The 12,966-nt window shown below is 40.6% G+C and overlaps 1 protein-coding gene across 1 annotated transcript in view; it reads right to left on the reverse strand.

Moving 5' to 3' along the window:
• Positions 1-1,188: 1,188 nt before the first annotated feature.
• The window catches only part of LOC140504695 (uncharacterized), a 179,634-nt gene continuing 167,856 nt past the window's right edge, over positions 1,189-12,966 (reverse strand). The window contains exons 73-74 of the mRNA XM_072610020.1: positions 12,796-12,937; positions 1,189-2,212 (exon numbers count right to left, since the gene is read on the reverse strand). Coding sequence (XP_072466121.1) covers positions 2,208-2,212; positions 12,796-12,937 — 147 coding nt within the window. The 3' untranslated portion in view covers positions 1,189-2,207. The remainder of the gene's footprint in view (positions 2,213-12,795; positions 12,938-12,966) is intronic.

Consider the following 12,966-nt stretch of genomic DNA (forward strand, 5'->3'; position numbering starts at 1 on the left):
TACTGAGCAATCCTTTCAGGTCATATGAAGTTGGAAAGAGATTAGAATCTAAATGAAACAGGGTTCAAATGTGATAAATGATAAATTATTGTTGGGCATATTCATACTCATGGACTAAGCAAAAGCCTGGATTGAAGCATTAAAAGGGTCTGCGTGTATGCCTAGGTATGGAAAAGGGGACCCAAAATTTCTAGTGACTCAGTTCTGTTTGCGCCTATGGGTAAGCCCTTGAACTGACAGTGCGGACCTTATTAGGAGTGCCATACGGTGGCTTATCCACTCATTACCCTCTGTAACAAGTGGGTAAACTAACTCCAGCTAATCCTTTTAGTGCCAATGTAAAGCAAGTGCTCCTAAATGACAATTAACTAGTTAACAGTGAAAACAAAGGCAGTCCCAAGTGGTCCCTTGCCTTTTAGCATCAGAAATGCTGACTTGAGAAAGCCTTAAGCCTATTATTCTCTTTGCTCTGAAATCTTGAATCCTGAAAGCATAACCTTAAGTGGGCACGATGGAATGAGTGCTCATTCATAATCAGCTTTTACAAAAGTGAAATTTCCTTGGCATGACAGTGGAAAGAACATCAGGTTTAGTCATAGCATCATAGATCTAGAGTTGGACACAACCTCAGAAGCCATCAAATCCAATCCTCCCCCTCCACCCCACTTTGCACATGAGGAAACTGAAGTCCAAAGAGTAAATATCTGAACAGGTTGAAGTCAGGTCATTTCTTTAGGCCCTGTACCCTTTATCCCAGTATTATGACATGCTGAACTCTCATAAGTCCTGGGTTTGAGTCTCACCTTCACCACATACTAGTCTAGGTATATAGTCCTGAGATGTTTCCCCTCCCTGGACCAATTTCATCATCTGTAAAAGGAAGATATAATATTCTCTGTTGAGGTGGTTTAGGTCAGAAGTTCATAACTTGGAGACTCTAAACTTTTTAAAATAATATGTTGATAACTATATTTTGGCATAAGGGGTTTCCTTTGTAATTCTATGTATTTTATTTTAGTCATTTAAAAACAAAAAGGTAGATAGGTTTCACCAAACCAAAGGAGACCTTGTCACAAAAAAGGTTCAGAACCCCTGGTTTAATAATAAATGTAAGGTCGAAAATGGAATAAACCTAACCTATTCTCACTGGTGGATTTAGTAATGAATTCCCCAAAGCAAATAAAGTGCTTGAATTCAAACAAATTTATTCATAAGAAGCAAAATTAAGGAAATTACACTAAATCAAGGTTAAAAGTTTGATTACAGTATAAATCAGTACCCTGTTATTCCGTGTCATGAATAAGTTCCATGCCAGAATAATTTATGAAAATCTGTGACTTAGTGCTGATGGAATGTAACTATTCACTTGGGAGCTTCCCAAGAATATTAATTCAGGAGGTTGTTCCCATCAAACCTCAAAATTCAAATCTAGTTTATTTACAGTATCAAAAAAAAAAGTTTTGATAACAAGAAAATCTGAAGAGATCTTCCCCACTTTTTGATAGTTCTATGACTACCTGAGTAAACAGAGACTCTAGACCTTCTCCAGCCCTGGTAGGAAATGGGAAGTTGGGACAGCCGAGGTCAAGGAAGCCATGTGCAGTAAGTCAAATCTCTTGTTTTTCAAGCCAGTTATGGAATGGAATTTGATGGCAAAATACAGCTGGTAGAAACCTGAGTTGATGGGATTAATAACTAAGCAGCCCGCCTGACACCCGCCCTTCCTTACTGCTGACACAGTTGACCCAGAACCACTGCATTTCATATAGTAGGCGCTCAGAAAATATGCAATGAATAAGTCAGCTTTCCAGCCAAAGCAGATTGTTTTCTTCCTTTCACTCTCTGCAGTAGAACCTATCCTTTGAAGTGCCAGAGGAAAGCTTTTGAGGCTAGTGTAGGACATTACAATCCCAGTGCCTTAGGCTCTTAGAGTGGAGGAGGGAGAGGTTTACTGAAACCTGTTGGGGGACTCTACCATGTCATTAGCCATGTTACTTAAAAGAGCAATAAATGGCTGCCCTTCAGCAGGCCACAGGCATGCTCATTGTTTTCTTCATTCTCTCAGGTGCCAGTAGATGTTTTCTCCCCTCACTAAAGACGGTTCTCTACAAGGCTACCACGGGTTGTTGGATGTTAGAGCTGGATGATGTCAGAAGGTGAAAGAGTTGTCCATCCTTTGTCAGCCTACGACTTCCTTGAGCAGAATCTCAAACTGTAAAAGAAAAAGAAAATAGGAGTGAGGCCCTTCTCCAGGGCAGAAGGAACAATGCTAGTCCTAACAGGTCTTAACATATTGCACTGCTGCCAAAGTCATCGCAAAATTATCTTCTGTTGGTCTTCAGTAAATCTTTTATTGTATTCCAATATAAACATTAAGCCTACAAAGTCTTCGCTCTTAAGGAATCACACCTTTAGAGTTGGAAGGAACCTTGGAGCTAGTTCATCTCCTGCCTTTCAGAGCTAAGGAAATTGAGACTTTTTTTTCCCTAATAACACACCCATTTAGCCACTTCTATAAATCTAAAACCAAACAGATCAGTTAAGATGACATCATCTCAAGGGTTTCAAATATGGACTCAGAGGAACAGAGTTCAAATCTCCCCGTGTTAACTTGCTACCTATATGACCCTGAGTATAACTTCTTTCTTTAACTTGCTACCTGTGTGACCCTTAGTAACTCCTCTCTATAGTTTGCTTCTTGTACGACCTTGAGTAACCACTTTAGCCACTCTGGTTTTCATATCCTTAGAGCATGGCCTCTTCCTATGCTTCTCCCTTCTCAGTCCTATGAATCTAGATTGAGGGGGGACTGTCAAGGCCCCAGGAGATTAAACTCATAGAAGGAAGCTAAAAGGATATTAGAAATAAAAGGCACTTTTAGGAGATAACCTATTCTAACTCCATTTTCAAAATGAGGAGATGTTGAATGCTTACTATATTTAAATTGCTGCTTCATTCTCACTAGGCCAATGAGGATATGGACTCACTTTGGATGAATTTCTTATTTACCAGAAACACTAGGTGATCCTGTAGTATCCTAAAGGAAGTAATTGTACCCACCTTTCGCTTATTTTTTTCTGCCCTTCATCAACCTGACAAAAATGATAAAAAGCTCTCACTTTTCTTAGATCATTCCACAGATTATACCCTAAAAGTAATTGGGGTTCTCTGCCATTTGGGGACTATGGTCTTTTTCTACTGTGTTCTCAATTTTAGGGTCAAAATGATAGACATACAGAATAGTTGTAGATTTGTGCATAGGCTGGTGTTGGATGGATAGACCTTCCCCCCGCCAACTTTCTTATATAGTAAAACTTTGAAGATTCAACAAGTCTCAATTGCACCACTGGTGAATATTCATATATATATATGTGTATATATATATATATATATATATGCTTATATGTGTATATATATGTAAATATATATACACATATATAATGTGTATATAGATGTGTATATGTACACATATGTGTTATAAGTATTACATATGATTGAAAAGTATAATTAGCATCCACCCCCAACCTTTGGCTCACAAAACACCAGAGGAGTTTATGTTGTAAAAAAAAATCAGTCTTTGCCATTGAATTATGCTGGGATGAGGAAGTGGATCTTTCCAATAGCATTTGCTATGCTGAAGCTGATGCAGGGATTCTCTAGAGTGCTGAACTGGAAGTCAGGAAAATTCATCTTCCTGAGTTCAAATCTGGCTTTAGACATTAGCTATGTAATCTGGGCAAGTCACTTAACCATGTTTTCTTAGTTTCCTCATCTGTAAAGTCAGCTGGAAAAGGAATGACAAACCACCCTCAGTATCTTTGCCAAGAAAACCCCAAATGAGGCCATGAAGAATTGGACATAATACTGAAATTAATACATCTTCTTAGAGACTGATTCAGAAATAAAGTTGTTAGAGTAAATGGCAAAAGAGTGTCAAGTAATAATATTGGTAATACTGTCATAGAACTAGAAATCATCCCAACTCTAGGCATAGAAACTTCCTAGGAAAAGTCCAAGGTTGCTTTCTTCCTGATAATTTTTCTAGGTGCTAAATTTGCCTTTTGCAAGCACTGCTAAGCCTTGAATAGTTATACCAACCTCTAACTCATACTTTTACCATCTTCTTGGATACAGTCAGGGAATATATCCATTATCTATATTGTTTTTTTCTCACAATTAATTTTTCCAGATGAAAAAGTGAGATGGCTATGACTTAAAATTTTGCTATGATCAACAGAAGAACCCTGACAACATAAATGTTTCTTGGATGTATCCAAGAATATGGCAAAAGATAGAACTTGGGAGTCAAGACAATTGTAGAAGACTTTAACTGTGTGTGCAACAGGTAAATTTAGCAACATAAATCCAAGCCCTCTATTTCTTGACTTCAGAACGCAGCCCACTGGCCACAAATCTGGCAACCACTCAACACCTATTGCTGTTTTTCCCTGAGAGTAGCCAATGTTGATGAAGTCCAGGTTGGGCATCTCTCTCCTTCATGTGAATGTATGTGGTTTGGCAAAGACTGATTTTTTTATTTAAACATAAACTCCTCCAGGGCAAGTACTAAAACTGTTTTGTTACCCTGGCCCAGTGCCCAGAAAAGTGCCACACATGTGTGTGATCACTTAATAAGTGCTGGGTGGCCTGAAAAGGAGCAGTCCTATTTGTTTTGGGGTTTTTTTTGGTAGAAATGCAGACGTTTCTAAAATACCGACTTTTATTAAACAGCCAAGCTGTTCCTCAATGTGTTCAGACTGACTGGTTAAACTTGCCTGAGCAAGTTTATTTTTTGATTTCTGAGCAGAAATCAAAGTGAAACTGGTTCTCTCTCTACTTTTTGATCTTAAAAAACAAAGCATGTTTGAGAAGCCCAGCTTATGTTAAATAAGACAGAGAAAAAGATAGAGCTCCAGCTCTGTTTTAGAGTTGGACATGACTGAAAATGACTAAACTAAATACAACTCTTGGTTTAGATTTCTTAGGCTAAAGATTTTTATATCAGCAAAGTTTTAAAAGTCAAAGCCAACTCCCCTTTCTTCTCTCTGTGGAAAAAAAAAGTGACAATTAAGGAGAGCTTTCACAATGAACATGTTGCCTAAAGGCCAGCAAAAGCTCTGACCATTCTTGAGGATGTTTGTCTCTTATCCCCTTCGCCTTCCCTGTCACCTTTACACTCCACCACAAAACCTCACACTGCCACAGGTTTTTTTTTTTTTTTTTTTGGTCTTCTATTGGTATGGACCTCCTAAAAGAGATTTATGGAAAGATATGGACAATGGTCAGGGGACAGACATGCAAGGATGAATTGCAATTTGTATCTGTGGATGATGAGATAGAAGATCTATCAAAGTTTTAAAGTGTAGGAAGTAGAATAATTTTGGTTGTTGGTACAAAATAATTTCCGCTTCTATATATTATAGACTAGGGATAGATGGATAGAAATGGGTAGAACTGCTATGGTTTCCTGAAGCCAGGTTTATGACAAACCCTCAGGTCAGCAAAAGCTAGTTGGTCTGGTGAATTGTGTGTGCAAGGGGAAAGCAGGGAAATCTCAGGATTGTTGTGTGAGCTCAGGGAAATCATTTAATATCTCCAAGATTTCCTTGACTTTGCCTCAAAAAGGGAGGAGAGGGAAGTAATCTTCGGCCTGTACCTTGTAGAAAAGAAGGAAAGAGATGGAAAAAACAATAGATATGAAAGGAGGGAAAGAAGCTATTTTTTTAAAAATTTACTTTTATTTTTATTTTTTTTATTTAATTTTTAACATTCATTTTCACAAAATTTTGGGTTACAAATTTTCTCCCCTTTTATCCCCTCCCCCCCCCCAAACACCAAGCATTCTAATTGCCCCTATGACCAATCTGCTCTCTCTTCTATCATCCCTCTCTGCCCTTGTCTCCATCTTCTCTTTTGTCCTGTAGGGCCAGATAGCTTTCTATACCCCTTTACCTGTATTTCTTATTTCCTAGTGGTAAGAACATTACAGTTGATCCTAACACTTTGAGTTCCAACTTCTTTACCTCCCTCCCTCTCCACCCCTTCCCTTTGGAAGGCAAGCAATTCAATATAGGCCAAATCTGTGTAGTTTTGCAAATGACTTCCATAATAGTTGTGTTGTATGGGACTAACTATATTTCCCTTCATCCTATCCTGTCCCCCATTACTTCTATTCTCTTTTGATCCTATCCCTCCCCATGAGTGTCGACCTCAAATTGCATTCTCCTCCTCATGCCCTCCCTTCTATCATCCCCCCACCCTGCTTGTCCCCTTGTCCCCCACTTTCCTGTATTGTGAGATAGGTTTTCCTACCAAAATGAGTGTGCATTTTATTCTTTCCTTTAGTGGAATGTGATGACAGTAGACTTCATGTTTTTCTCTCACCTCCCCTCTTTATCCCTCCACTAATAAGTTTTTTGCTTGCCTCTTTTATGAGAGATAATTTGCCCCATTCAATTTCTCCCTTTCTCCTCCCAATATATTTCTCTCTCACTGCTTGATTTCATTTTTTTTTTAAGATATGATCCCATCCTCTTCAATTCACTCTGTGTACTCTGTCTCTATGTATGTATGTGTGTGTGCATGTGTGTGTGTGTACTCCCACCCAGCACCCAGATACTGAAATGTTTCAAGAGTTACAAATATTGTCTTTCCATGTAGGAATGTAAACAGTTCAACTTTAGTGAGTCCCTTATGATTTCTCTTTGCTGTTCACCTTTTCATGCTTCTCTTCATTCTTGTGTTTGAAAGTCAAATTTTCTTTTCAGCTCTGGTCTTTTCATCAAGAATGCTTGAAAATCCTCTATTTCATTGAAAGACCATTTTTTCCCCTGAAGTATTATACTCAGTTTTGCTGGGTAGGTGATTCTTGGTTTTAGTCCTAGTTCCTTTGACTTCTGGAATATCCTATTCCATGCCCTTCGATCCCTTAATGTAGAGGCTGCTAGATCTTGTGTTATCCTGATTGTATTTCCACAATACTTGAATTGTTTCTTTCTAGCTGCTTGCAATATTTTCTCCTTGACCTGGGAACTCTGGAATTTGGCCACAATGTTCCTAGGAGTTTCTCTTTTTGGATCTCTTTCAGGTGGTGATAGGTGGATTCCTTGAATAATTATTTTTCCCTCTGGTTCTAGAATCTCAGGGCAGTTTTCCTTGATAATTTCATGAAAGATGATGTCTAGGCTCTTCTTTTGATCATGGCTTTCAGGTAGTCCCAAAATTTTTAAATTGTCTCTCCTGAATCTATTTTCCAGGTCAGTTGTTTTTCCAATGAGATATTTCACATTATCTTCCATTTTTCCATTCTTTTGGTTTTGTATTGTGATATCATGGTTTCTCACAAAGTCCTTAGCCTCCATCTGTGCCATTCTAGTTTTGAAAGAACTATTTTCTTCAGTGAGCTTTTGAATCTCCTTTTCCATTTGGCTAATTCTGCTTTTGAAAGCATTCTTCTCCTCATTGGCTTTTTGAACCTCTTTTGCCAATTGAGTTAGGCTAGTTTTCAAGGTGTTAATTTCTTCAACATTTTTTTGGGTCTCCTTTAGCAGGGAGCTGATCTGCTTTTCATGCTTTTCTTTCATCTCTCTCATTTCTCTTCCCAGTTTTTCCTCCACCTCTCTAACTTGATTTTCAAAATCCTTTTTGAGCTCTTCCATGGCCTGAGCCCATTGAGTGGGCTGGGACACAGAAGCCTTGATTTCTGTGTCTTTGCCTGATGGTAAGCATTGTTCTTCCTCATCAGAAAGGAAGGGAGGAAATGCCTGTTCTCCAAGAAAGTAGCCTTCAATATTTCTTTTCCCTTTTCTGGGCATTTTCCCAGCCAGTGACTTGACCTCTGAATATTCTCTTCACACCCACTTCGCCTCCTGATCCTCCCAGCCAGTGTTTGGGGACTGAGATTCAAATGCTGCTTCCAGCCTTAGGGCTTTTGGCGGGGGCAGGGCTGCTATTCAGTGTGAGATTAAGTTCAAGTGGTCAGGTTGGGGCAGGGCCGCCTCTCAGGCTCAGTTCCCTCAGGGGGTTTATGCACAGACCTTCCACAATGGATCCAGGCTCCTGCCCGCTTGGGGAGCCCAGGTCTGCAGCCGCCTCTCAGCTTCTACCTCCCGGGGGGGGGGGGGGGCCCGAATCATGGGGGCACCCCTCTCCCTTCTCGACCCGCCAAAGAGACTCTCTCACCGACCCCCGTCACCTGTGGGCGGAGGGACTTGTGTGGCCGCTGGAGATCCTGTCCCTGAAGCCTGCTCGGGTCTGTTTCTCTTGGTGCTGCGGCCGCAGGTCTGGGCTGGGCTCCGCGTCTGCAGCGCGACGGACCTTTTGTGAGAGGTTTGCAGGTCCCTCTGTGGGTGGAGGGACCCGCGTGGCCACTGGAGATCCCGTCCCTGAAGCCCGCTTGGGTCTTTTCCTCTCGGTGCCATGGCCACAGCAGGGCTGCACTCAGCTCCCAGTCCCGGCTCCCAGTCCCGGCACCCAGTCCTGGGGCCCAGTCCGCAGCGTGAAGGACCCCCCGCGAGAGGTTTGCAGGTCCCTCCGGAACAGAAATCTCCCTCGCTCCAATATTCCGTGGCCTCTGGGTGCAGAATTCGCCGTGAGTTACTCCCCTGTGGCCGTTCTGTGGGTTGTGGGTTTGGAGCTATGTGTATGTGCGTCTTTCTACTCCGCCATCTTGGCTCTGCCCCTAGAAATTTACTTTTATGGGGAAGGCAGTTAATACAGCTATCCCTTCCACATCATGGGGGTTAGGGGCATGCCCCCCCAATGATCTGAAAAATCTGCTTAAAATTTTTTGGCCATCCCTTTGTACCAGAAAAGAAGTCTGAATTTTCCTTTTTTCTTTTATGGGGTGTTTATAGTACCTTATTGTAAAATTTGGGTTAAGTATGTGGTCATAGGCTATATGTAGGTCAATGTTAAATAAAAACACTTTTTTTGTGTTGTCTGTTTCTATGAAACTCCCCCCCAAATTCTCATTTGATTTCCTATGCTGATCCACCCCTTGATATATTGAAACCTCAATGGAGAAAGATATGATGCCAAAGTGATAACCATATAATTCTGGAAGACTGCTCGATATCAAGCTACAAGGAGTATTCCTCCCACCTTTAGCGGGATAGGGTAGTTGAGGATAATAGGTCAGTCTCCTTCCCTGGTATAAAACCAGACTATACCTGGAATGGAGTAGCATGGTGTAATTTTTCCTAATGATCCTCTACCAAATACTAAACTCTCTCTCCCTAAACTTAACTGTGTAAATATTTAATTATGTCAATTGTTCTTTCACTGAATATCCTGTAGGCAGGTAGCTAGGCTGGTTACTCTTAGTTACAAACCCCAAGGGAGCAGAAACAGCATCTGTGCCCTTCAGTATATGATATATGAATGGACAACCCATAGAATTTTCTGGGCTGGATTGTCTCTGGAAAATTGCAAAGTTCTTCTAATGAATCCGGACTTCTCCCTGAAACAAAGTTCCATCTTTTTGACCTCAATATTCTTCTGGTGAAGTTGTGTGGCTATAAATAAAGGAATGCCAGCTTCTAGAGAATTAAAGCTAAGGATTGCCCACAGGATGATGGAAAGGCGCATGGTGGGGTAAGTAGGCTGCAAACCATTACAAATGAGACAGGGCATAAAGTATATCATCAAAGAAAGGTAAGATGGGAAAAGAGACAGGCCAGTTACACAACATTGGCTAAGTGAAGGGATAACTGTCCACGTGTTCCACCCAGTGTCAAGAGATCTGAAGGAAGGAACCTAGAATGATGAGCAGACCTCCTCTGGGAGATTTATGGAAAGTTAGGTACAATTGTTAGGGGACAGACAAGCAAGGGTGAGTTGCAATTCATATCTGTGGATGATGAGATAAGAGATTTATCAAAGTCTTGACATGTAGGAAGTAGAGTAATGTTGGTTGTTGGTGCAAAATAGTTTCCAACTCCATATAGCCCATCTCAGTCATTGGCAACCAAGGCCATTATAAAGGAGTTTTCTCACCTTAACTCTTTTGCAATTTTGTGATGTGCGGCTCTTGGAATGATTTGGAGATAAACCATACTAGTGACTCAGAGATACAATAAAAGTTGAAAGAAATTTTGGGTTATAACTTGAAGAGTTTATACTGAAGAACTGTATAGACAGCAACAAGAGAAAGGGAGTTCAAAAGACAGAAAATCTCTTAGACAATTTTAAGTCTAACTATTGGACTGAGGTTTCATCACCAAAGAGTTAACAAAGAACCACCTTCTCAATGAGGGGGCAGGGTGGGCAGGCCCATTTCTCTGCAGAAAGAGAGAAGGATGACATCAGAGGACAGCAGCAGCTCTAAAGTGTCAAAGGTACATGTATTACTTTAGCCATGTGTGTTACCTACATATATAACCTCTCCATGCATATTATCTGGATATGTGTATTCCCTACATGTTTTCCCCCTTTTTTATACGTCCTTTTGTAATTTATGGGAGGGGAATGTGTTAGAGGAATATTTTGTTACTTTCTAATGCTTTTGATAAAATGTCTTTTGATAATAACGTCTCCTGGTTGGCCTAGTAAGAGTAAATACACTAGTGGGGGCTTTTGATGGGTGATTTTGAATGGATGGCCCAAGATGCCTCAAACACAAGGTCTTCTTCTCAGGACCCACATGTGAGAGTGCAGCACAGTTGCTATAAAAGCATTATATCTCTGGGGAAAGACATACTCTATCAAAACTTTATGATTAAATTACTTTTTTATAATATAGTTAATTTCCAGTTCGTTCAAATATTGTCATCTGAAATGTTTGCATGTATTCCAGTTTACACTATTCACAATTATAATTCCATAAGACATCAGGGGACTCATTATTCTCACTAATAGGGATCTCACTATGTCCTGGGGCATAGGAGTAGATGATCTTTTTAGGTCCTTTCCTGCCTCAGAAATAAACAATTCCAGGATAGCTCTTTCTTTGGTCATCTTACTAACCTTGACAAACATCATTCCTCAATGGGATGAAAAGGTACTGAACAATTAGTCAAAATGTAATGTAGATAAATATTTAATGACTAGCTCTGGAAAAAAAATACATATATACAAACTGAAAACTTAATAATTGGCTAAGACTTTCCTTATACATTGTTCCAGAGCTGTCTGTGGTAAATACTGACCTAGGAAAGACCTTATCATCATCATTATGACTGCCACTAAAAAGCCTTTATTAAATGCTTATTTCTATCTGATGCCTTGCATGAAATGAAATATTGCAATCTTGCAAATGATCTCAGATTTCATTAGGGTATTACTCTTCCATACCTTTGTAGATGGTTCAGTGCGTTGCCTTGGTCAACAAGATTTATCTCTTGGTCAGCCTTCCAATGTAAGTCTCCCTGAGCTAAAGCTAGTTTAGTTCTTTAGCCACACTGATTGAGGGTCTGTTGCTAGGAGCCTCGTCAAAGCCTTCCCAATTTGGTACACCCTTCCATAGCTTGTATTTCATTGATATCCCTTTTGAGAATGTAGGGGTCACCTTCACACTACAGTGAGTCCTCTGATTGGGCCTTTAGTAGAAGTTAAATGAGGTAATAGATGTAAAGTGCTTTGTTACCAGAAAGCACTATACGAATGTGAGTTATTATTATTGGACACCATTTAAAGAGCACTACATGGAGTCCCTGGCACTTAGAGTCTGATGAGACAAATATGTAACCTGTGACAATGTAAAACTAAGTGGAAGGGGGAGCATTAACATCAGATATGTCAGGAGTAAAGTGTATTTGCGGGTAGTAATAAGGATAAGTGCAACCCGTTATCTACCTAATAAAGCACCAATTCTTAGCATTCAATGCCTCCCAAAGTTTGGCCTGGCCTGGGCATAGCTCAGATTGCTCTCCTTTTTGTGCTCTGACCACAAGAACTACCCCCTAGTTTCCAATCATTTGTCCCTTTTCCCTAGAATATGCTCCCCACCAGTTCTGCCTGTCTGATATCTATCCATCTTTTAAGGCCCAACTCAAAGGTCATTGCCTCATCTACCAAACATTTATCAAATGTCTGCTATGTTTTGTGTCTCACTGGAGATTCCCTAGGCAGTGCAACGAATGCAGTGCCAGTCATGAAGACCTGAGTTTCAGATATGACCTCAGATACATACTAGCTGTATGACGCTGGACGAGTCAGTTTCTCAGTTTCTTCAGCTGTAAATGGGGCATCATAACGGGACAACTGTGAGGATCAAGTGAGATAACATGCTAAAGCACCTGGCACATAGTAGGTAGGCACTTAGTAGATAAAATGCTTGTCTTCCCCCTTCCCCAAAATATATTTTAATGTGTATTCAGTTCCTTCATTCAATAAGTGTTAAAGTGGAAGTCATGAAGGACATAAAAGCAAAGAAATCCCTTAGGAGGGTTATGTACAGGAGGACAAGGGAGGCAGAGAATAATATGTACATATATACAGAAAGCTAAATAGAAATGTATATAAAAAGTAATTTATCGAGGGGAAGTGGCACCTACAATTAGAACTGTTTCTTATCTCCTTACTCACCAAAATACTTCTGTTTCTGTCACAGGCTCAGTATCTGACACTTAGGACCTCCATATTTCTTGAATAAATGACTAATTAGGGAGGGGCATCTGTAGGAATTGCAAACCCAGGCAGGGTGGGTCTGGTCAGACTTTTATCTAAACCATCTCGAGGACAGAATATCTCAAGGTCCTGTGGAAATAACCAGAGTGTGGACAAGAAGCCTCCTCTATCAGATGGGGTAAGGAAACAACCAGGCAAAGGCACCATCGGAGAGTTTTAAGCACTTACTGCACGGAGGAGGAGTTGCCAGGGGAACGAAGCCTCGGCTGCATAGGTGAATGTAGGCAGAGACCATACCGCAGGCAGCCTGGAGTTCACTCAGCTCGCAGGCGTCCTGGATGCACATACTGTAGAACGGGGCAGGATCTACCTGTAATAGAATGCCCCACAGCTGCTCCA

This window comes from Notamacropus eugenii, chromosome 1 (assembly GCF_028372415.1).
Source record: "Notamacropus eugenii isolate mMacEug1 chromosome 1, mMacEug1.pri_v2, whole genome shotgun sequence".
NCBI lineage: Eukaryota > Metazoa > Chordata > Mammalia > Diprotodontia > Macropodidae > Notamacropus > Notamacropus eugenii.